The sequence below is a fragment of the Procambarus clarkii genome, chromosome 10 (genome assembly GCF_040958095.1).
Source record: "Procambarus clarkii isolate CNS0578487 chromosome 10, FALCON_Pclarkii_2.0, whole genome shotgun sequence".
Lineage (NCBI taxonomy): Eukaryota > Metazoa > Arthropoda > Malacostraca > Decapoda > Cambaridae > Procambarus > Procambarus clarkii.
This window is the reverse complement of record NC_091159.1, coordinates 51,945,912-51,972,888: the sequence shown is the minus strand read 5'-3', so window position 1 is coordinate 51,972,888 and position 26,977 is coordinate 51,945,912. Positions and strand designations below refer to the sequence as shown.

Here is a 26,977-nt window from a genome sequence, read left to right as displayed (position 1 = left end):
TCAACCCGTCCTTAAACCAATTCCATTCCATCCAGCGGTTGACCCCAAAGACGCATTCATAAATTTTAACATGCTTTTCATTCACAATAGGAATTGTCTCAAATAAAAGTTAATATTGTTATATATTAGCATATTGTGCATATTTAAGCATTAGGTAAGGTTAGGTGATTAGGTTCCATTGACGATTATCTCTATATGTATAGTACGTGTGAGAAGCATTTACTGCGTTGTGGTTCGAACAAAAGTCGTCAGCGAAGCTCTGTTCGAGAAGTGTTCGAACGTCATCAGTTGTGAGTCGTGTGTAACAGCCCGTCCTCATAAACAAAAGCCAAACTCCATTCCGTGCACCCCGCCAAACCTCCTGCTTATGAATGAAAACCGGTATATACACAACTGATGAAGGCCACACACTTCCGGAACAAGTGCTTCGCTGAAGACTTTTGTTCGAACCACAACGCTGTAAATGCTTCACCCACGCACTTCAAATACAAATAATCGCCAACAGAACCTAAACACTTAACCTCACCTACGACTAACTATTCACAGACTTTAATGTAAAATAAAGTTAATATACATATGAGAACAAACCCATTTTTAATACACAATACTCTAATATTAATGAATGGTTGACCGCTGCATTACCATGCCAGGCCTGAGGACAGGTTGTACCCACCTACTGCAAATACAAATACGTGTCAACAGGACCTAAATGCGTAACTTAACCTCTTCTAGGACTAACTTTACACGGAATTATATTAAATAAAATTAATACTCTTCATTTAAACTAATAACAATTAACTACGAATACATATGTACGTTTAAATAGTTAAATGCGTCATTAGAGTCGTTCGCAGCTTGGACAAATCTAAGCAGAAGGTGGTTAAGGATTGGTCACAGCTCGGGCGAATCTAACCTCAAATAGGGTTAGGGCTGGACCACAGCTCGGGCGACCATAGCCTCTGGGCAGAGATGTTGTTGTCAGCACTGACCAAGCAACTTTGCTTACCGTCTGCTCCTGACGCTCACACGAGTATGCGAAGTATCCCGTGTGTGTAAACCAAACCAAATGCAAGAGACTGTGTACCAATCCATAGTGTAACACTCTACAGTGTACAGCCAGTGTCAGCATACTCACGGTGCAGACCATAGTTTACAGCCAGTGTCAGTATACTCACGGTGCAGACCATAGTGTACAGCCAGTGTCAGTATACTCACGGTGCAGACCATAGTGTACAGCCAGTGTCAGTATACTCACGGTGCAGACCATAGTGTACAGCCAGTGTCAGTATACTCACGGTGCAGACCATAGTGTACAGCCAGTGTCAGTATACTCACGGTGCAGACCATAGTGTACAGCCAGTGTCAGTATACTCACGGTGCAGACCATAGTGTACAGCCAGTGTCAGTATACTCACGGTGCAGACCATAGTGTACAGCCAGTGTCAGTATACTCACGGTGCAGACCATAGTGTACAGCCAGTGTCAGTATACTCACGGTGCAGACCATAGTGTACAGCCAGTGTCAGTATACTCACGGTGCAGACCATAGTGTACAGCCAGTGTCAGTATACTCACGGTGCAGACCATAGTGTACAGCCAGTGTCAGTATACTCACGGTGCAGACCATAGTGTACAGCCAGTGTCAGTATACTCACGGTGCAGACCATAGTGTACAGCCAGTGTCAGTATACTCACGGTGCAGACCATAGTGTACAGCCAGTGTCAGTATACTCACGGTGCAGACCATAGTGTACAGCCAGTGTCAGTATACTCACGGTGCAGACCATAGTGTACAGCCAGTGTCAGTATACTCACGGTGCAGACCATAGTGTACAGCCAGTGTCAGTATACTCACGGTGCAGACCATAGTGTACAGCCAGTGTCAGTATACTCACGGTGCAGACCATAGTGTACAGCCAGTGTCAGTATACTCACGGTGCAGACCATAGTTTACAGCCAGTGTCAGTATACTCACGGTGCAGACCATAGTGTACAGCCAGTGTCAGTATACTCACGGTGCAGACCATAGTGTACAGCCAGTGTCAGTATACTCACGGTGCAGACCATAGTTTACAGCCAGTGTCAGTATACTCACGGTGCAGACCATAGTGTACAGCCAGTGTCAGTATACTCACGGTGCAGACCATAGTGTACAGCCAGTGTCAGTATACTCACGGTGCAGACCATAGTGTACAGCCAGTGTCAGTATACTCACGGTGCAGACCATAGTGTACAGCCAGTGTCAGTATACTCACGGTGCAGACCATAGTGTACAGCCAGTGTCAGTATACTCACGGTGCAGACCATAGTGTACAGCCAGTGTCAGTATACTCACGGTGCAGACCATAGTGTACAGCCAGTGTCAGTATACTCACGGTGCAGACCATAGTGTACAGCCAGTGTCAGTATACTCACGGTGCAGACCATAGTGTACAGCCAGTGTCAGTATACTCACGGTGCAGACCATAGTGTACAGCCAGTGTCAGTATACTCACGGTGCAGACCATAGTGTACAGCCAGTGTCAGTATACTCACGGTGCAGACCATAGTGTACAGCCAGTGTCAGTATACTCACGGTGCAGACCATAGTGTACAGCCAGTGTCAGTATACTCACGGTGCAGACCATAGTGTACAGCCAGTGTCAGTATACTCACGATGCAGACCATAGTGTTCAGCCAGTGTCAGTATACTCACGGTGCAGACCATAGTGTACAGCCAGTGTCAGTATACTCACGGTGCAGACCATAGTGTACAGCCAGTGTCAGTATACTCACGGTGCAGACCATAGTGTACAGCCAGTGTCAGTATACTCACGGTGCAGACCATAGTGTACAGCCAGTGTCAGTATACTCACGGTGCAGACCATAGTTTACAGCCAGTGTCAGTATACTCACGGTGCAGACCATAGTGTACAGCCAGTGTCAGTATACTCACGGTGCAGACCATAGTTTACAGCCAGTGTCAGTATACTCACGGTGCAGACCATAGTGTACAGCCAGTGTCAGTATACTCACGGTGCAGACCATAGTGTACAGCCAGTGTCAGTATACTCACGGTGCAGACCATAGTTTACAGCCAGTGTCAGTATACTCACGGTGCAGACCATAGTGTACAGCCAGTGTCAGTATACTCACGGTGCAGACCACAGTGTACAGCCAGTGTCAGTATACTCACGGTGCAGACCACAGTGTACAGCCAGTGTCAGTATACTCACGGTGCAGACCATAGTGTACAGCCAGTGTCAGTATACTCACGGTGCAGACCACAGTGAAGCAGAGTCCAGTTAAATTTTATATAATTTTCTCCGACTTGTAGATTTTTGTATGCGTGTTTATGATGGTTCACAATTTATAATATATATGTTATTTTATTTATTATTATTATATTCACAATATATAATATATATTATATATATATATATTATATAATATATTATATATAAATATATTCACATTTATTATATATTATATTCATCACGATAGATATATATGCAGCCAATAGATAGCCTGTTCCGTATTATGTACCACTTTCCTGCACTTGTTCCGCCTCCCTGACGCGTCTCCTCTCCCGGCAGGTTACTACGCTGACCCTGAGACCCGCTGCCAGGTGTTCCACATCTGTCTCTTCGACACCGGCACCAAGGTGCTGTGCCCCAACGGTACCATCTTCAGCCAGGAGCACTTCACCTGCCGCTGGTGGAACCTGGTCGACTGCTCCACAGCCCAGTCCTTCTACGAACGCAACAAAGAGATCGGTATAGTTCCTCCTGACAGCCCCTACCAGGTGACTCCTGGGCCTGGCGTTCCATCCCAGCCTCGGCCAACTCCATCTCGGCCGGTGAGACCACCAACTCCCTTCCAGCCTGTCCAACCTCAGCAGCCGCCTCAGTCTCCACCGTTCATCCAGCCAACCCCATCTCGTCCCGTGATACCGCCAACTCCCTTCCAGCCTCAGCCAACCCCATCTCGTCCAGCGAGACCACAAACCCCATTCCAACCCTTTACACCCCAACAGCCATTCCAGCCTCCGCCAACCCCTTCTCGTCCTGCGAGACCACAAACTCCCTTCCAACCCATTCCACCTAAACAGCCATACCAGCCTCCGCCAACTCCACCTCGTCCGGTGATACCGCCAACTACCTTCAAGCCTATTACACCCCAACAACCATACCAGCCTCCGCCAACCCCATCTCGTCCAGCGAAACCACCAACCCCCTTCCCACCCAAACAGCCATACCAGCCTCAGCCAACCCCAACTCGTCCATCTACCATCAAACCTTTCCAGGCCTTCATCATCACCCGCCACCCGTCCACCCTTCATCCAGACACCCACAGTGGGGCCGCAGTCGCCCCTCCGACCTCTTCAACCGCGCCCGCCCAGGCCCTCACAGCCCCCTCAGAGGCCATCATTACTCGATGACTCTTCTTTCTTGAAGCCTTCTACCCTTCCACGCCCAACGCCTCCCAAGCCGCCCGTCCCGGGTTATGACTACCAAAAGCCAGCGATCCCATCCGGCCTCTACGACACGCCCAACAAATAAGCCAGCAGAGCTCCTAGCCTGAGGACGACGCCTGATGGACATGGCTTACTCACCGGAATGATACTGACCAGGACGACGCCTGCAGGACGACGTCTGCAGGTCGACGTCTGCAGGACGACGTCGCAGCTGAGAACTATAGCAGCAGGCCTTGTGGTCCCCTCCAACAGTTCTGACTCCTGGCGACCCACAGCTGACGACAGGACTGCTACAGGAGGCTTCCCACCTCACATTACTGTACAGATATGTACCATAGGAGATGTAAAAAATGATTATATACTCATAAATTTATATAAATATATAATTAATTCAAAGTTAAATAGCCACAAAGCGTTAGCATCTCGTGCCCTGAATTTAGTATGAGCATATATTTTGTGGTTTTTAAGCACAATTACATACAAAATTATATGGAATACTTTATTAATTATATAAAAAAAAATATTAAATGCAAATATTTTGGTTTCCTTTGAAAATATTAGAAAATTTCCCTGTCATTGAAAAAATTATATCATATATATATTGCAAAATTTTATATTAAAACGATTGTACAAAATAGTTTGGCCTATATGCAGACGCTCCTGACAAAAATTAATGACAATATTGAATAACATATATTACATCAGGATTAGTTCAAATATGCAGTTCTGTTTGAATAAAAATAAAATTATTCATTACAAATTTAGATATAACAAAATTTATTAAAAAATCATAATGAGTTTATTGTCAAATTCAAAATTAATATTTATAAAATAATAAGCATTTTTTGGCTGCAGGCTTGACTATATGAATAATGGGATCATAGCATTAACAAAAGTTTTCTCAAAATGAATCAAATATAATCCAATCAAAACAATAACTCAACTAATGTAATGAATCATCGGTCATTACAGGAAAATCCAGAGAGGTGTACACTCCTTCTCGGTGTGTACACACTGAGAGTACACTTTAGTTCTGTTCTAAACTGTATTTGGTTGTTGGTCAGTGAGCTAAAATGTGGTGACCTTAATAACCCTCCAGACGTTGATAGGCTTTAAGTCCAACACCAAACTTGTTGATTGGTCAGAAAGCTATTGTGGAGACCTAAATAACCAGAGGTTAATAAGTCTAACGTCCAACCCAAGAACTCCTCCTCGGGTAATAATGTCATAATTTCCCAGTTCTCACATAATAAGAAATTGTCTCTATTATTTCCATTTCAAATTGGAATGCACTTTACGTCTAGTGTTAGTAAATAAAAAATCCGTGTTAAAGAAGTAAGCCAAAGCTGGTCTTTTTATAGCACTGGAGTAATGCAAAAGTTATAGAATTGGTCAATGTTCAGGGGAATCAGGTTAAAGTAAGACTGATTGGACTGTGTACAGTGCTGGTTGTGCTCCCTGGTTGTAACCGTAGGTTTAATAAACACTTCTGAATGTACAACTCTGCGTTTTATTACCTATATCCTTAAGAGAGAATGTCTATTTGTCTGCCTGTCTGTACGAAATAGGCGGCCAGACGCTTAAGGATAGCCATATCAAAACTTTGCAATGTGAATGGTCTGGGTTTCGGGCAGTACATAGGGTAGTCGTGGGTCAGCCCCATGTCTCCCTTTTTCTTTATATAACAAATTCCACTAATTTTCAAACTCGCTAAATAAGGAAAAATCCTATCCTCACAAAGATTCATCTCGTACAGTGTTAGATAGAGTGGAAGATGCTGAAGGACGAACTGGGAAGATAGAAAGAGAGAGAGAGAGAGAGGATAAGGAAAGAGATGAGAGAGGAGAGAGATTAAAAAAGATGGTGGAGAGTGAGGAAGGGGTCGTGGAGAGAGAGAGATCCGGGTGCATGTCTTACAGGATTAAAAGAAGGAAACATTTAATATGCCAAATAAATCTGCCTTATTAAATGTTTCCTTTTCTTACTCCATTTAAGGTAATTTACCCGAATCTGGTATATTAAGTGATGGTATTTAGCGAAAATGGCTACATGGATGAAGTGAAAGGGATGAAGAGTAGCTGAAGGTGGTGAAAGGAAGGGAAACGCTTTCAACGCTTCCTGTCTTCTTCTTTTCCCAGTGATCAATACAATATATTACTTCCCATTGCATTTGCCACTGCTCACGTCTCCTCTTCCCTCCACTCCTCCACACTACACAACACTGCTCACGTCTCCTCTTCCCTCCACTCCTCCACACTACACAACACTGCTCACGTCTCCTCTTCCCTCCACTCCTCCGCACTACACAACACTGCTCACGTCTCCTCTTCCCTCCACTCCTCCGCACTACACAACACTGCTCACGTCTCCTCTTCCCTCCACTCCTCCACACTACACAACAACAAACTTCAACGCCTGGTATCCAACAGTCCTTGGGCAAAATACTCACTGACTGAGCTACCAATCATCTTCCCCTCTTTCTAAGCACCAGCAAGACCTTCTCGGACTTGGTCTTTCTTTTGCTACTTTCCCTGGCCTGCTCTGCTGGCTTGGACCTCATTAGTTCCTTTGATAAGTTTGTCAATTCTAACTCTAGTACTCTTTCGGACCTGTCTGCCTTAAGAGGGGCCACTGACATTCTTGACAGCTTGTTTTCTAAAAATCACCACCTTCCTCGTCGCTTCCAGCTTGCCCTTGCCTCCTTGAAATCTAACAACTCTATTCTTATCCTTCCTTCCGACAAAGGCCATTCGGTGGTTGTCCTTGACCGTGAGGACTATCTCTGGAAAACAGATGTCTTGCTCTCTGACTTCCGCACATATGCCCCTCTGACTTCTAATCTTTTGGATTGCCTTAAAACTTCCTTTAACTGCAAACTAAGACAGCTCTCTAGTCTTTGTCCTCCTGACTTCGATCTCATTAAACGTTTCCGTGTCATCTGCCCTTCTCTTCCTTATTTCTATGGTCTACCTAAGATTCATAAACCTGGTGTTCCTCTTCGTCCTATTATTTCTTCACGGGACTGTCGGCTATCCTCTTACCTCCTAGCTCGCTAAAACTCTGACGCCTTACCTTGGCACATTTTTCTCCTGCCCACCTTCGTCACTCTCAGAACTTCATAGAAAGACTGCGCCTGCAGCCCTCTTGTAAGATGCTTAGTCTTGATGTCGACTCTCTTGTCTCTAATGTTCCCCTCGATGACGTTCTTTCTTTCCTTAGAGAGAAGGCGTCAGAGGGTCTTCTTCCTCTCCGGCTTCCCACTGACGTTTTCCTCGAACTCATTAGACTCTGTGTTGACTCTAATTCTTTCTCCTTCAACGATAAATATTACACTCAAACTTTCGGTGTCGCTATGGCTTCCCCTCTCTCCCTTGTTCTTGCCAAGTTCTACATGGAATACTTCGAAGCTGTTCTTCTTCCCCTCTATTGAAACTCGTCCCTCTCTCTGGCTTCGCTATGTTGATGACATTTTTGCTTTATGGCCTCATGACCTTAGTCTTTTCCAGCCTTTCCTCTCCTCTCTTAACAATCTGGCTCCTTCCGTCCATTTTAAAGTTGAATGGGAATCTAATCTCCTCCTTCCTTTTCTTGACGTTCACGTTCACAGCTGTGTCCGGGTTTTCTTTCTCTGTCTACCGCAAACCCATGCATAGTGGTATGTACATTCACTTCTTTTCCTACCATTCTCCTTCTGTTAAGAAAAGTGTCCTTGTTTCTCTCTTCCTCCGCGCTCTTCGCATCAGCGACCCTCAGTTTCTTGGTTCTTAAATTGCCTTTATCTACAAATCATTCTCTTCGCCTTGGTTACCCTTTGCATTTTATCAACCGTGCCTATTCTCAAGCTAAACGAAATTTCTTTCATCCTAAACCTGCTTCGAACTCTAGTAGTACTGCTCTGCCTTCCCTTCATGACTGAACTCAAAACTTTTACTAATACCTTTCGTCTTCTTGACATAAAGCTCGCCTTTCGACACACTAACACACTTCGTAGCAATCTAGTTCACGCTGCCCCTCCTGCTTCTAATGCTGCTGGTGTCTACTCTATTTCCTGTTCGACTTGTCCTCTCCTATACTTTGGTGAAACTCGCCGTACACTTAATGACAGACTTAAGGAATAGAAAAGAAGTCTGCAGACACAAACAATGCTTTCTTCTGTCATGTTAGGGATTATTATCCTAATTATCCTATTGATTGGTCCTCCTCCAAAATAATCTTTCCTGCCTCTACTCTACACAGACGCCGTCTTGTTGAATCGTCTCTGATACACAACATACCCAACATGAACTTGAGTCATGGCTTTGTTGCTGCTGACTCTTCCCTTTCACAGTATATACTCAAATGCTCTAAACTTTCTAACAAACGTGACTTAACATAAGCTTACCCTTCCATTTATCTTTCTCTTTCTTTCCCTTTATTTCTCTTACGATCCCTTACTTATTCCTATTACTATCCCCTTTATTACACTTTACCTTCCGTACCTTTTGCCTTGCTTTTTCTTCCTCTAAGATTTCCTTCTCCTCACCTTTCTCTTGCCGATTTAATGCCTTCGCCTCCTTCCCTCATCACAATCGACTTGAGAATGGTCCAGGACGGACAGAAACGTCGTCGTCCCTTCACTTTCTAGTGTGTGCTTTGGTCAACAAAGGAAGAAAAAGTTGAGAAGGGTAGGAAAGATTGGGAAGGGTGAAGGGTAAGGTAAGTGGTGAGTGGCAGGAAAAGTTGTGGAGGCTGTTCTTGGAAGACGTGAAGACAGGGGAGGGGAGGGGGGAGGAGAATAGTATAAGAGAGATAAGAAATAGGGGAGACAGGAAAGTGATATAAGAAATAGGGGAGATTGTGAAAGAGTGGAGAATGGGGAACGGGATGATAGACTCGGGCGATGCCGGATTCTTGTCCAAGGTGACAGGTCAGACACTGGAGAATAGTTTCACTCAACTGTTCAAGATGATACATGGGAGGAAGGTGACTGTCATAGGCTGGTTGGGATCGGTCAACCCAGAGAAAGAGAGAGAGAGAGAGAGAGAGAGAGAGAGAGAGAGAGAGAGAGAGAGAGAGAGAGAGAGAGAGAGAGAGAGAGAGAGAGAGAGAGAGAGAAAGAAAGAGAGAGAGAGATAGAGAGAGAGAGAGAGAGATAGAGAGAGAGAGAGAGAGAGAGAGAGAGAGAGAGAGAGAGAGAGAGAGAGAGAGAGAGAGAGAGAGAGAGAGAGAGAGAGAGAGAGAAAGAAAGAGAGAGAGAGATAGAGAGAGAGAGAGAGAGATAGAGAGAGAGAGAGAGAGAGAGAGAGAGAGAGAGAGAGAGAGAGAGAGAGAGAGAGAGAGAGAGAGAGAGAGAGAGAGAGAGAGAGAGAGAGAGAGAGAGAGAGAGAGACAGAGAGAGAGAGAGAGAGACAGAGAGAGAGAAAGAAAGAAAGAAAGAGAGAGAGAGAAAGAAAGAAAGAGAGAGAGAGAAAGAAAGAAAGAAAGAGAGAAAGAAAGAAAGAGAGAGAGAGAGAGAGAGAGAGAGAGAGAGAGAGAGAGAGAGAGAGAGAGAGAGAGAGAGAGAGAGAGAGAGAGAGTATGTGTGTGTATCACACTGGACACAGCCAGCGTGATACATACCTCACAACGCCACACCCAGCAACACACTGGACACAGCCAGCGTGATATATACCTTACACCACCGCCCCCAGCAACACTGCATACCAAAGCGTGTCGTTGTCCATAGAGAGAAACCACTTCTACCTAATTGGAGGCAATTCTCCCAGGTTTGGGAGACTATTTACCCTTATTAAATTGATTTGAATTTTTATTTATATATTTACCCCCTATTAAACCCCGAGTCAGGTATCATTCACCACTTCCTCATCTCACCTAAAATGTATTTTTTTTTTACGGAATCGATCAGTTAAAAATCCGACTCACTAGTAAAAACAAAATAAAACTGACGTTGTCTTTACATCGGCCTCAGGAGGCTAAGTCGGATTCTTCGGATCGAACGTTTCTGGTTATGCAAAACATTTCCAATTTTGTTTTCTTTACGAGGATGAAATTTCCATTTACTGACTTTCCTCATTAGGTTTCAGTGACGCCTTCTACTGAATTTCAGCATTGATTTCAAGGTCGCTGTCTGTAGTATGGTAAATACTGGAAGGTCATAAGGGGTAAATATGGCAGGCTTTAAATCATGCGGCTGTTGTGTTTATGTCGTCAGGGACGTTCGCTAAATAATGCCTCCGCAAAATTAGACAACAGCTGATAGATGTAAACAAAGATTCCCAGGGATTGTTGACTACTGTGGGGAGCTGCTGCGCTGGACACCCTGTTGTTAGTAATGCCACGTCTGCGTTACTTTGAGTAATGTGAGCACTACACTGCATGTTGAGGACGCTGTCATGCCCGGGTCCGTAGACGACCTAAACAGGTAGTGGAGACAACCTAGAACCTCAGTACAATCATATTTATATGTTAATGATTTGTTTCTTTATGTACCAGGGTCATGTGTTCATATGGTACACTCTTGTATGTACCAGGGTCATGTGTTCATATGGTACACTCTTGTATGTACCAGGGTCATGTGTTCATATGGTACACTCTTGTATGTACCAGGGTCATGTGTTCATATGGTACACTCTTGTATGTTCCAGGGTCATGTGTTCATATGGTACACTCTTGTATGTACCGTGTCATATGATGGTACACTATTGCATGTATTGCATAATGCTGTATTCAGCTGTCACATATATTAATTAGCTAGGAATAAAGTTTCTAAATCTAAAGTGATGTGATCAGAGATCATCCCGCTGGGAGGCGGATGAGAAGGTACCTATGCAAATGTTGCTTATTATTATTATGTACACCTGAAGGTGTTAGAGGCGGCAGCTTCATCGTGTGTAGGTGTAACTCTCGACCTCATTGCTCCCTCGGGCTTCCACTTGATTCACACTGACACGGGGCATCAGTCACACGTCTGATAAAATCCTACATGGCGAAATGTTATCTAAGAACTAAAAGCTATATATATATATATATATATATATATATATATATATATATATATATATATATGTCGTACCTAGTAGCCAGAACGCACTTCTCAGCCTACTATGCAAGGCCAGATTTGCCTAATAAGCCAAGTTTTCATGAATTAATTGTTTTTCGACTACCTAACCTACCTAACCTAACCTAACCTAACCTAACTTTTTCGGCTACCTAACCAAACCTAACCTATAAAGATAGGTTAGGTTAGGTTAGGTAGGGTTGGTTAGGTTCGGTCATATATCTACGTTAATTTTAACTCCAATAAAAAAAAATTGACCTCATACATAATGAAATGGGTAGCTTTATCATTTCATAAGAAAAAAATTAGAAAAAATATATTAATTCAGGAAAACTTGGCTTATTAGGCAAATCGGGCCTTGCATAATAGGGCAAAAAGTGAGTTCTGGCTACTAGGTACGACATATATATATATATATATATATATATATATATATATATATATATATATATATATATATATATATATATATATATATATATATATATATATATATATATATATATATATATATGCGAACAAGCCTGAATGGTCCCCAGGACTACATGCAACTGAAAACTCACACCCCAGAAGTGACTTGAACCCATACTGCCAGGAACAACGCAACTGGTATGTACAGGACGCCTTAATCCGCTTGACCATCACGACTGGACAAAAGGAAGTGATAGCCGAAGGTATTTGAACCACTTCCCCGCCGGCACTCGGATGGTAATCTTGGGCATAGCATTTTATCAAATCACCTCATTCTTTGGGGCACACGTGAGGAACACAAATGCGACATTCAGGCTTGTTCGCATTTGTGTTACTCACGTGTGCCCCAAAGATTGAGGTGATTTGATAAAATGCTATGCCCAAGATTAAAATCCGAGTGCCGGCGGGGAAGAGATTCAAATACCTTCGGCTATCACTTCCTTTTGTCCGGTCGTGATGGTCAAGTGGATTAAAGCGTCCTGTACATTCCAGTTGCGTTGCTCCTGGCAGTATGGGTTCGAGTCACTTCTGGGGGTGTGAGTTTTCAGTTATATATATATATATATATATATATATATATATATATATATATATATATATATATATATATATATATATATATATATATATATATACCACCTCTGGCTGGAAGAAGGGGGCTATATATATATAGTAGTATATGTTGTTGAATATGACCAAAAGGGTAAAAGATTAATGATTCTAACACGAATCTTCTCAATATTTCTTATGTTTTCCTTCACTGTCGAGTGTAATTTAAAAATTAACTCTCCAAAGCTCATTTTCACATCTTATTTATGGTCTGACGCTTAAAAGCGTCATTTATCAGACATTTGGCGCAGCTGAAGGAGGCATTCGAGCAAAATTAGGTGTTAAGTTTCACATACAAGATGGAGAGTAATGGGAAGTTTCCCTTTCTAGATGTATCAGTCATGGAAAGGAATGGTGATTTCCACACTGCTGTCTACACTATGGAAACGAACATAGGAATGTGTCTTAATGCCAATAAAGACTGCCCAGACAGGTACAAGAGGAGTGTTGTTAACGCTTACGTCGACCGTGCTCTCACTCACAGCTCTGGTTGGAAGCAGGTCGACGAAGAACTCTGTAGGGGTAAGGCAGGTCCTAGTCAACAATGGCTGCTCTAACGGTTAATGTTGAAGACGTCATTAACAGAAAGGTGAAACGCCATGCAACCTCTGAAGAGTCAACTAACACAACACTTGTACCCGCTATTAGACTGTTTACAGGAACTTTTTTTCGACTGATCATAAATGGAGGAAAGTGTCCTGAAATAAAGTTATTAATAGGAACGTTATCCCCACAGACAAAAATCAGAAAATACAATTGACAATTTACGATAAAAATAAGGAAACGGCCAACCTACTCATGAAGAACTCTCCTGACACCGAACAGAACGCATTGAAAGAAACCAACGTCGTCTATGCCTTCACATGCCCACTTGGGGACTGTCAGCCCCACAGATTTCAGTATATAGGCAAGACAACAACGTCTCTTTCTAGACAATTAACAATGCACAAACAACAGGGCTCCATCAAGGAACATATAATCTCCTCACCCAACCAGCCCATCACCAGAGAAATCTTAACAAGCATCACAGAAATAATCGATAGATACAGCGATAGCAGGAGACTCGACATCAGCGAGGCCCTACACATCAAAAAGTGAGCACCAGCAATCAACACCCAATTAACACATAATTACATTCTACCCACTTCAAGACCCCGAACCAACACAGAAGCAAGAAGATAAAAACACATAATGTACCCATTGATTCGTGTTCTCTGTTTTATCATCTCACCCCAATCGTTTTATCAGAGTACGTACAATTGACTTTACCCATTGATTTGTGCCCTATCACCTCATCCAAAAACGAGTATAAGCATGAAACAGAATATGTAAAATTGTCTTGGAAAATGTAAGTGTCTTGCGAGAAGCTTCTAGGCGTCAGACCATTAATAAAGTGTGAAAACGAACTTTGGAGAGTTAATTTTTCAATTACCCTCGACAGTGAAGAAAAACATTAGAAATATTGAGAAGATTCGTGTTAGAATCATTACTCTTACCCTTTCGGTCATATTCCACAATATATGTTTACAAGAAAGACTGCTACCAAAATATACTAATGGAAATGGGAAAGGAAGATGAACGTTTCGGCCGATCAAAACCGGAGTCAACACCAGACTGACTTGAGAAAAACAAAGGAAGGGTACAGGCGAACAACTGGAACATGACCACCCATCCTCGGGGAAAGAATTACCCAAAAACAGGTATAGATTATTGTAGAATAGTCAGAAGGATTAAGCGGTCAGAGAATAAGATTAAAGAAAAACCTCATTGAACACACATACATATGATTATAATATTGTAATGAGACATTGTAACCTCTCTATCAGAGTTTTTTCTTAAACTGTTGTGCAATATTGTTACTTAAAAATGGGTCAAGTTTGTACATACCAGTACTAACATTGAGAAGATTTGGACACTGATTAGGGCAGACTCAATCAAATTCCCCTCCACGAAACCATTGCAATTGGTAATGCTCTTTGCTCCATTCCAATTAATAGTGTGAACACACAAACTTGCGTGTAGAGACAATGCACTAGACGTTTGGGCAGTTCTAATATTATAAGCATATTGTGACAAACGCAATTGCAAGGATTTTCCTGTTTGTCCGAGGTACACAGACTCAATCATTGCAGGGAATCGAATACACACGACCTGCTGTACCGGGATTTTTTGTTTTAATTACAATTTATCGTGCTATTAGTGAACACCAAATTAGTATTAAGGTTCTTAAAAACTGGGGAAAGTTTTTCAAGTCCCACCGCATAAGGTACCACCAATGAGTTTCTAATTTCTGGTTTCGCTTCGGGGACGTGATTATACAATGTTCGTTTAGCTTGGCCAACGAGTAACCCAAAAACATCTTCGGGTACTGTAAACTCTTCCCAATTTCATATATTTTAGCACTCTCTTCATCAAAAAAACTCAGGGAATTCTCCAAAATTCATTTTTATTTCTAGTCTGACGCGACGCTTGAACGCGTTTCGTAATAACTTATTACATTTTCAAAGACTTTAGTTTACACACACACAACTGTAACCTGAAAACACTAAACAGAGTTTTACTTATGCTAAACACTTAAACAGCTTGTCTTATATGCTCGCATTTGGGTGAGGTGATATGTTGCAACAGTTTTGGATGAGGTGAACAAACTTTTGACCAACACAAGACAGAACACGGAACATTGGGTATTAATTGGATAAATGAGAGGGAAGAATGGAAGTAACTGCAAAGGGCCTATTGGCCCATACTTCCTCTTGATGCTTCTATATTGGTACGGAGTCTTGAAGTGGGTAGAATATAGTTGTGCATTAATTGACTGCTGATTGCTGGTGTAGACTTTTTGATGTGTAGTGCCTCACAGTTGTCAAACCGCCTACTATTGCTGTATCTATCGATGATTTCTGTGTTGTTTGTTAAGACTTCTCTGGTGATGGTCTGGTTGTGGGAAGAGATTATATGTTCCTTGATGAAGCCCTGTTGCTTATGCATTGTTAATCGCCTGGAAAGAGATGTTGTTGTCTTGCCTATATACTGAGTTCTTTGGGGCTTACAGTCTCCAAGTGGGCATTTGAAGGCATAGACGACGTTAGTCTCCTTTAAGGCGTTCTGCTTTGGGTCTGGAGAGTTTTTCATGAGTAGATTGGCCGTTTTTTTTGGTTTTATAGTAAATCGTCAATTGTATCTTCTGATTTTTGTCTGTAGGGATAACGTTCCTATTAACAATATTTTTCAGGACCCTTTCCTCCGTTTCATGAGCTGTGCAAAAGAAGTTCCTGTAAAATAGTCTAATAGGGAGTACAGGTGTTGTGTTAGTTGACTCTTCAGAGGTTGCATGGCGTTTCACCTTCCTCTTTATGATGTCTTCAACGAAACCATTGGAGAAGCCGTTGTTGACTAGGACCTACCTTACCCTACATAGTTCTTCATCGACTTGCTTCCATCCTGAGCTGTGGCTGAGAGCACGGTCGACGTAAGCGTTGACAACACTCCTCTTGTACAAGTACCTGTCTGGGCAGTCACTGTTGGCATTGAGGCACATTCCTATGTTTGTTTCCTTAGTGTAGACTGCAGTGTGGAAACCTCTGCTCCTTTCCATGACTGTTACATCTACAAAGGGCAACTTCCCATCCTTCTCCATCTCGTAAGTGAAACTCTACACAGGATTCCGCTCGAATGCCTCCTTCAGCTCCTGCAGACGTCTGACATCAGGTACCTGTGTAAAAATGTCGTCAACATACCTGCAGTATATGGCAGGTTTCAAGTTCATGTCATCTAAGACCTTCTGTTTGATGGTACCCGTGTAGAAGTTTGCAAACAGGACGCCTAGCGGAGAACCCATGGCGACCCCATCTACTTGCTTATACATATGCCCATCAGGGCTCAAGAAGGGTGCCTCTTTAGTACAAGCTTGGAGTAGTTTCCTTAGAATGTTTTCTGGTATGTCAAGAGGAGTACAGGCCGGATCACGATACACTCTGTCCGCTATCATCCCGATTGTTTTATTCACAGGTACGCTGTTGCTTATGCAACAAGGCTCCATTAAGGAACATATAATCTCTTCCCACAAACAAACCATCACCAGAGAAATCTTAGCAAACAACACAGAAATCATCGATAGATACAGCGATAGCAGGCGGCTTGACGTCTGCGAGGCACTACACATCAAGAAGTCAACACCAGCAATCAACAGTCAATTAATGCACAACTATATTCTACCCACTTCAAGATTCCGCTCCAATATAGATGCATCAAGAAATATGGACCAATAGGCTTTCTACAATTACTTCCATTCAATACCCATTGTTTCGTGTTCTGTCTTGTGTTTGAATTTAATACCCATTCAATACCCATTGTTTCGTGTTCTGTCTTGTGTTGGAATTTAATACCCATTGAATACCCATTGTTGAAAGTTCGTTTTTCACCTCATCCACCTCACTCAAATGTAGATATAAACCTCGAAGATGTGAAAGCTCTATTCAGTTTCAGTTGTGTGTTTGTAAACTAAAGTCTTTGAAAATGTAATAAGTTTTACGAAACGCGCTCAAGTGTCGCGTCAGACTAGAAATAAAAATGAATTTTGGAGAATTGATCTTTGAATTACCATCAACAGTGAAAAGAAATGTAAGATAGAGAAAATTCGTGTTAGAATTATTAATCTTACTTTTTCGGTCATATTTAATAATATATGTCTACAGGAAAGACTGCTACCAAAATATACTAATATATATATATATATATATATATATATGTCGTACCTAATAGCCAGAACGCACTTCTCCGCCTACTATGCAAGGCCCGATTTGCCTAATAAGCCAAGTTTTCATGAATTAATTGTTTTTCGACTATCTAACCAACCTAACCTAACCTAACTTACCTTTTTCAGCTCCCTAACCTAACCTAACCTATAAAGATAGGTTAGGTTAGGTTAGGTAGGGATGGTTAGGTTCGGTCATATATCTACGTTAATTTTAACTCCAATAAAAAAATTTGACCTCATACATAATGAAATGGGTAGCTTTATCATTTCATAAGAAAAAAAATGAGAAAATATAATAATTCAAGAAAACTTGGCTTATTAGGCAAATCGGGCCATTCATAGTAGGCTGAGAAGTGAGTTCTGGCTACTAGGTACGACATATATATATATATATATATATATATATATATATATATATATATATGTCGTACCTAGTAGCCAGAACTCACTTCTCAGCCTACTATTCAAGGCCCGATTTGCCTAATAAGCCAAGTTTTCCTGAATTAATATATTTACTATAATTTTTTTCTTATGAAATGATAAAGCAACCCTTTTCTCTATGTATGAGGTCAATTTTTTTTTATTGGAGTTAAAATTAACGTAGATATATGACCAAACCTAACCAACCCTACCTAACCTAACCTAACCTATATTTATAGGTAAGGTTAGGTTAGGTAGCCTAAAAAAGCTAGGTTAGGTTAGGTTAGGTAGGTTAGGTAGACGAAAAAACATTAATTCATGAAAACTTGGCTTATTAGGCAAATCGGGCCTTGAATAGTAGGCTGAGAAGTGCGTTCTGGCTATTAGGTACGACATATATATATATATATATATATATATATATATATATATATATATATATATATATATATATATATACATATATATATATATATATATATATATATATATATATATATATATATATATATATATATATATATATATGTCGTACCTAGTAGCCAGAACGCACTTCTCAGCCTACTATGCATGGCCCGATTTGCCTAATAAGCCAAGTTTTCTTGAAGTAATATATTTTCTCTATTTTTTTTCTTATGAAATGATAAAGCTACCCATTTCATTCTATATGAGGTCAATTTTTTTTTATTGGAGTTAAAATTAACGTAGATATATGACCGAACCTAACCAACCCTACCTAACCTAACCTAACCTATCGTTATAGGTTAGGTTAAGTTAGGTAGCCAAAAAAGTTAGGTTAGGTAAGGTTAGGTAGGTTAGGTAGTCGAAAAACAAATAATTCATGAAAACTTGGCTTATTAGGCAAATCGGGCCTTGTATAGTAGGCTGAGAAGTGCGTTCTGGCTACTAGGTACGACATATATATATATATATATATATATATATATATATATATATATATATATATATATATATATATATATATATATATATATATATATATGTCGTACCTAGTAGCCAGAACTCACTTCTCAGCCTACTATGCAAGGCCCGATTTGCCTAATAAGCCAAGTTTTTATGAATTAATTGTTTTTCGACTACCTAACCTACCTAACCTAACCTAACTTTTTCGGCTACCTAACCTAACCTAACCTAACCTATAAAGTATGAGGTCAATTTTTTTTATTGGAGTTAAAATTAACGTAGATATATGACCGAACCTAACCAACCCTACCTAACCTAACCTAACCTATCTTTATAGGTTAGGTTAGGTTAGGTAGCCGAAAAAGTTAGGTTAGGTTAGGTTAGGTAGGTTAGGTAGTCGAAAAACAATTAATTCATGAAAACTTGGCTTATTAGGCAAATCGGGCCTTGCATAGTAGGCTGAAAAGTGCGTTCTGGCTACTAGGTACGACATATATATATATATATATATATATATATATATATATATATATATATATATATATATATATATATATATATATATATATATATATATATATATATATATATATATATAACTGAAAACTCACACCCCAGAAGTGACTCGAACCCATACTCCCAGAAGCAACGCAACTGGTATGTACAAGACGCCTTAATCCACTTGACCATCACGACCGGACAAAATGAGGTGATAGCCGAGGCTATTTGAACCACCCCACCGCCGGCACTCGGATAGTTATCTTGGGCATAGCATTTTACCAAATCACCTCATTCTTTGGGGCAACACGTGAGGAACACAAATGCGAACAAGCCTGAATGGTCCCCAGGACATATGCAACTGAAAACTCACACCCTAGAAGTGACTCGAACCCATACTCCCAGAAGCAACGCAACTGGTATGTACAAGACGCCTTAATCCACTTGACCATCACGACCGGACAAAATGAGGTGATAGCCGAGGCTATTTGAACCACCCCACCGCCGGCACTCGGATAGTTATCTTGGGCATAGCATTTTACCAAATCACCTCATTCTTTGGGGCAACACGTGAGGAACACAAATGCGAACAAGCCTGAATGGTCCCCAGGACATATGCAACTGAAAACTCACACCCCAGAAGTGACTCGAACCCATACTCCCAGAAGCAACGCAACTGGTATGTACAAGACGCCTTAATCCACTTGACCATCACGACCGGACAAAATGAGGTGATAGCCGAGGCTATTTGAACCACCCCACCGCCGGCACTCGGATAGTTATCTTGGGCATAGCATTTTACCAAATCACCTCATTCTTTGGGGCAACACGTGAGGAACACAAATGCGAACAAGCCTGAATGGTCCCCAGGACATATGCAACTGAAAACTCACACCCCAGAAGTGACTCGAACCCATACTCCCAGAAGCAACGCAACTGGTATGTACAAGACGCCTTAATCCACTTGACCATCACGACCGGACAAAATGAGGTGATAGCCGAGGCTATTTGAACCACCCCACCGCCGGCACTCGGATAGTTATCTTGGGCATAGCATTTTACCAAATCACCTCATTCTTTGGGGCAACACGTGAGGAACACAAATGCGAACAAGCCTGAATGGTCCCCAGGACATATGCAACTGAAAACTCACACCCCAGAAGTGACTCGAACCCATACTCCCAGAAGCAACGCAACTGGTATGTACAAGACGCCTTAATCCACTTGACCATCACGACCGGACAAAATGAGGTGATAGCCGAGGCTGGGGACCATTCAGGCTTGTTCGCATTTGTGTTCCTCACGTGTTGCCCCAAAGAATGAGGTGATTTGGTAAAATGCTATGCCCAAGATAACTATCCGAGTGCCGGCGGTGGGGTGGTTCAAATAGCCTCGGCTATCACCTCATTTTGTCCGGTCGTGATGGTCAAGTGGATTAAGGCGTCTTGTACATACCAGTTGCGTTGCTTCTGGGAGTATGGGTTCGAGTCACTTCTGGGGTGTGAGTTTTCAGTTGCATATGTCCTGGGGACCATTCAGGCTTGTTCGCATTTGTGTTCCTCACGTGTTGCCCCAAAGAATGAGGTGATTTGGTAAAATGCTATGCCCAAGATAACTATCCGAGTGCCGGCGGTGGGGTGGTTCAAATAGCCTCGGCTATCACCTCATTTTGTCCGGTCGTGATGGTCAAGTGGATTAAGGCGTCTTGTACATACCAGTTGCGTTGCTTCTGGGAGTATGGGTTCGAGTCACTTCTGGGGTGTGAGTTTTCAGTTGCATATGTCCTGGGGACCATTCAGGCTTGTTCGCATTTGTGTTCCTCACGTGTTGCCCCAAAGAATGAGGTGATTTGGTAAAATGCTATGCCCAAGATAACTATCCGAGTGCCGGCGGTGGGGTGGTTCAAATAGCCTCGGCTATCACCTCATTTTGTCCGGTCGTGATGGTCAAGTGGATTAAGGCGTCTTGTACATACCAGTTGCGTTGCTTCTGGGAGTATGGGTTCGAGTCACTTCTGGGGTGTGAGTTTTCAGTTGCATATGTCCTGGGGACCATTCAGGCTTGTTCGCATTTGTGTTCCTCACGTGTTGCCCCAAAGAATGAGGTGATTTGGTAAAATGCTATGCCCAAGATAACTATCCGAGTGCCGGCGGTGGGGTGGTTCAAATAGCCTCGGCTATCACCTCATTTTGTCCGGTCGTGATGGTCAAGTGGATTAAGGCGTCTTGTACATACCAGTTGCGTTGCTTCTGGGAGTATGGGTTCGAGTCACTTCTGGGGTGTGAGTTTTCAGTTGCATATGTCCTGGGGACCATTCAGGCTTGTTCGCATTTGTGTTCCTCACGTGTTGCCCCAAAGAATGAGGTGATTTGGTAAAATGCTATGCCCAAGATAACTATCCGAGTGCCGGCGGTGGGGTGGTTCAAATAGCCTCGGCTATCACCTCATTTTGTCCGGTCGTGATGGTCAAGTGGATTAAGGCGTCTTGTACATACCAGTTGCGTTGCTTCTGGGAGTATGGGTTCGAGTCACTTCTGGGGTGTGAGTTTTCAGTTGCATATGTCCTGGGGACCATTCAGGCTTGTTCGCATATATATATATATATATATATATATATATATATATATATATATATATATATATATATATATATATATTGAGCTGGTCTCCATTCAGATGGGAACCATCTCTTAAAGCTTTCAGAGTGTATGAGAGCTTAGCGTAATGACTAGGGGCGTTGTAGGAAGCGTGGCTCACCAGCTGGGCCCCAAGGCTGAGCAAAGAGACGCTTTACTACTTAAAAAATATTTAATCACACTTATCCTTCGAACGCCAGAGTATGATGCTTCGTATCTCGACTCTCCTCCATCGCTTGACTTAAAAAAGTCGCTAGACGGTGTTGACCGGTTTGTTTGGGAATAGATTAATGCCACAATGTACAATTTTTTTTACAAGCTAATGGTATATATATATATATATATATATATATATATATATATATATATATATATATATATATATATATATATATATATATATATATTATTAAATATGACCGAAAAAGTATAATATATGTTTACAAGAATGACTGCTACCAAAATATACTAATATATATATATATATATATATATATATATATGACAGTTTATTTCCTTATGTAGCACTGGGCGGTGAAGGTAAACTTATCTAAAACTATTTGACCAATCACCGGCGCCAAGGGATGTCCTCAAACACAACAATAGCCAGAGGCTTCGCCAAGGCGGGTATATAAGCTTAAGATTTACTGTGTCATCTTCCAGTGAAGTTGTCGATTGCGACCCGTTGTGGAGAGAGCGCGGGAGATGCGGCTGCCGATAGTGAAGCTGGTGTTAGTGTTGGGTAAGTGGATTTCAATTTTTTTTTTATTATGCACCCATACCCATCCCGTGGGCGGTAGTGAAAAGGGTTACAGAGGCATATAATGGGCTCAGGGACTTTACCCTATAATTCATTTAGGTAAGCAAGTTACAATCTTGATGAAATATTCCTTGAGTCCATTCTCAATCGATTTGAGAATGGTCCAGGACGGACCGAAACGTCGTCGTCTCTTCATCTTCTAGTGTGTGGTCTGGTCAACATACTTCAGCCACGTTATTGTGACTCATCGCCTGCACTTGATGAAATAGTTGCAAAGTTTAATTCACATCGTCACATCAACAATGGGCTCGAGACCTACCACAAGTACAGTTTTAAATTTAGCAACTGACATATGTGGAAAGTTAGTGTCACCATTGATATGTTTGTCCAGCACACCGCCCCCATATATAGATCGATAATCTTTTTGTATCACAAGTGATTCAACAAGAGGCTCACAACAGTCACTATACAAGACAATTTACATCTATGGTGAGTCACAGAGTTACTAGTCTTGCTGCACACCCACCTAACTGGGCGGCAGCTTTACAGTCATGTGCAGGCTGCACCTACAGTAAGCAAATTTTGGATACTTCGCTAAGATTTCCGGCAGTACATCATTATGAATAAAGTACTTACACATTTCTTGGACTCCATTGATAGTGTTATCTCTGAATTCCGTTATTTTTTCACATTCCATTACACAATGACGCAAAGTATGCGAATAGTTCTGCTGACAGAGTTTACATTTAGTCAAATCTACATCAGCAGACGTTATAAACTCCCAGAGGTACTAGTAGCCAAGATTAAGCCTAGCAGTGGTAACATCTAGAAGTCTGCTAACCTTACTGGATGACCCATAGACGTGCGGTTCTTCCTGCATATTAGAATGATAGATGGAGTAACAAATGTGAATTTCACTTTGCCTCATTTCTACGAGATTTTGTTAATGTTCCAAGAATATTACAGTACTCAGGCTGTTCAAAGCCCAGCCGCCGGCTGGGAGCCGGTGGCAGAGCGGACAGAACACTGGACGCGTGATCCTGTGGTCCCGGGTTCGATCCCGGGCGCTGGCGAGAAACAATGGGCAGAGTTTCTTTCACCCTGATGCCCCTTTTACCTAGCAGTAAATAGGTACCTGGGAGTTAGTTAGCTGTCCCGGGCTGCTTCCTGGGAGTAGAGGCCTGGTCGAGGACCGGGCCGCAAGGGACACTAAAGCCCCGAAATCATCTCAAGATAACCTCAAGATGTGCTGAGCAGTTGTGGAAACTTGAACTGTGTGCGTATGTGTGTCGTCGACAGTGTCGGGGACCAAGAACTCGAGGATTAACCTGTAGTGATAAGTTAATAAGAGATTTTCTCGCTGCAGACGATGGGTCACAATAACATGGCTCAAGTTATAATGACCAAACCACACATCAGAAGATGGGGAAACGACCACGTTTCGGTCCATCCTGATCATTATCAAGTCGATTGTGATAATGTGACAATCGACTTGATAACGGTCCAGGACGGACCGAAACGTCCCTTCACCTTCACACTAGAAGGTGAAGGGACGACGACGTTTCAGTCCGTCATGGACCATTCTCAAGTCGATTGTCGTCGTCTCTTCATCTTCTGGCTAAAACAACGTGTCCTACAAAAAACGTCTCTTTTCGCTCGTATGCGTTATATAAGGCCAAAAATGGTCGTACTGGAAACTGGAAGCGGCTCGCGAAAGTGAAGTAGTGTCCCGTTTTCTGTTTCGAGTCCTCTGATAGGTTATACGAGGACACTCTAAATTGACTGTTTTCTTGACGTTGGGAAACCTTAGGAGGACAGGTTGATGAAAGAGCTTTACATGATGTAAATAATAGTTGTCTGGTGTCGCCCCAATAGGCCTTGTGAAGGTAACGGTGTCGTTGTTGTTGTATTATGATGAGGAGGATAGTGGGGGGGGGGGGCGCTGTACATCCCCAGCTGGAGCAAGGGAATAGTGGATTCTTCACTGGATAGTGAAGATCTTGCGACGTCTTCACTATCATAAAAAATATGATGTGCTGCACCTTCCTTGGGAACGTCAACATATGAGGCTTCAGATTTCTATTCTTTTCGTTTTGAGTTAAAAAAAAAACAGGATTATTGCTGGTTTAATCGTGAAGAGTTATATAGTACTTTCTGTGTAACTAGCTGACATTGTAACTATAAGGTGTGAAGGATAGATGAAATTGTTTATGTAATAATCTAAGATGAGGTCTGATAAAGACCTTTTGTGTCCTCTAATACTTTTTGCGCTACCGCTCACAGGATAGGTATGGGGTGCACAGTAAACTTGCCGTCTCCGGCGGCAACAATCAATCAATCAAATTAGTCGGGAATATATTACTGGCAAAGCATAACAATTTCTTGAAAAAAAAATTGCTGTTAAAATCAATATATTACAAGTTATTTGTACAGATTACTGAGCAATGTAGCAATGGGCTTAGAAGGTAGCATATGCGGAAAAAAGATGACCACCCCTTCCATTCGCACAAAACGCCTCTTAATTTGTTATCATTCTCGATTCTTACACAACATACATCACCATAGACAAGTACTCTGGGACCTCACAACATTAAAAAACTACATCCTCAACAGCCTTGTTGAAGACCACACTAAGCAATGGAAACACAATTCATTGAACAAGCAGAGCAACACAGAAAACTGACACCTCAGGAATTTTGGAAACAAATCAAACATGTACAAGTATCAACTCATACACTATTTAAATACCTCGTATATAGTAAAAACAAAATCACTGAACCTGATGAAGAAATTACAATTTTTAAACACCATTGGGAACGCATTTTTCATCCACATCCTCCTGAACCAACTGCCCTTCCCAACATTGAAGTAGGTGAAGACTGGGTACACCAAAACAGACATGAAACAACACCTGACGCCCTCATCCACCTTGACAACCTCAACTCATACACTGAACTACAGACTCCCCTGACTCGAGCTGATGTCAAGACCGCTCTCATGGGCACGCGTCACAGAGGCCCTGGTGCGTCTGGCATTGGACATACCCTCCTTCGACAACTCCCAGTTTCTAACATTGCTGCTATCACTAACTTATTCAACGCCTTTTTTGCCTCTGGATATTTTCCTCTCACCTACAAATCTGACACAACTGTTCTTATTCCAAATGTCAACACTGTGGAGAAATGCCAGACAGACCACTGGAACATTATCCAACACAGTGCACAGTAACAAACCCATTAGGATTTCAACTTAGATTCAACAGAACAGAAGAAGTTGTTAAACACGTGGGACAAAATCTTACTGAAGCGACCATACGAGTCATATATACTCATACTCCGCCCAAGTAAAACAGAAACAAGCAACACTTAGTGGGCCAGCCAGAGGCTTAGGGCCCGCGCAGTGGGCCAGCCAGAGGCTTAGGGCCTACGCAGGAATATCCCTGCAAAAAAAGAATAAGAAAAAAAAAGAAAAAAAGTATTCCAAGACTTGGAAAACCTCACAAGACATAGAGTATACTGTCTGTCTTGTGAGGTTTGACAGACAGCTTGACAGACAGTATACTGGGTGACCTTTGGATAACACCCTTCTACCGGGGAATTGAAATAGTCATTGCCTCCAAAACTAGATAGCTTTGATATCGTTATGCCACCCACCAAAGGTCATCATCATCGATATATATATATATATATATATATATATATATATATATATATATATATATATATATATATATATATATATATATACATACATATATATATATATATACATATATATATATAATGTATGTATATATATATTGTATATATATACATACATCTCAAGATATATATATATATATATATATATATATATATATATATATATATATATATATATATATATATATATTTATATATATATATATATATATATATATATATATATATATATATATATATATATATATATATATATAATTGCATGGCCTGCACTGTGGAAAATCGGGTGGTTGGCACACTAGACACGACGAAGTCAACGACATCATTAAAAGAAGCCTTGCCTCTGCTCAGTGTCCAGCGGAGAGAGAGCCCCGCAACCTACTGAACCGTGACTCTGTTAGCTTTGCCGGCCGACCAGACGGAATCACACTGCGTCCGTGGAAGGGTGGCAGGCAATTAGCATGGGACTATACTTGCGTATCCACCCTGGCAACGACATACATCACCCTCTCTGCCGGCACGGCAGGAGCCGCAGCGACACACAGAGAAAAACAAAAGTCAGTCAAGTACAGGCAATTAGATCAAAGGTACAATTTCGTTCCAATAGGGTCTGTGACCCTAGGCCCATGGGGTGAGAGTGCAAGAAGGTTCCTTAAGGATCTTGGTTCCAAGCTCATTGACACCACAAGAGACCCTAGAGCAGCAAGTTT

General features: G+C 41.8%; 1 protein-coding gene across 1 annotated transcript in view; it reads left to right on the top strand.

The window, feature by feature from the left end:
* The window catches only part of LOC123749860 (basic proline-rich protein-like), a 48,020-nt gene extending 42,063 nt beyond the window's left edge, over positions 1-5,957 (top strand). Inside the window, exon 4 of the mRNA XM_069322042.1 lies at positions 3,576-5,957. Within this exon, the coding sequence (XP_069178143.1) occupies positions 3,576-4,420 (845 nt within the window). The 3' untranslated portion in view covers positions 4,421-5,957. The remainder of the gene's footprint in view (positions 1-3,575) is intronic.
* The last annotated feature ends 21,020 nt before the right edge of the window (positions 5,958-26,977 follow it).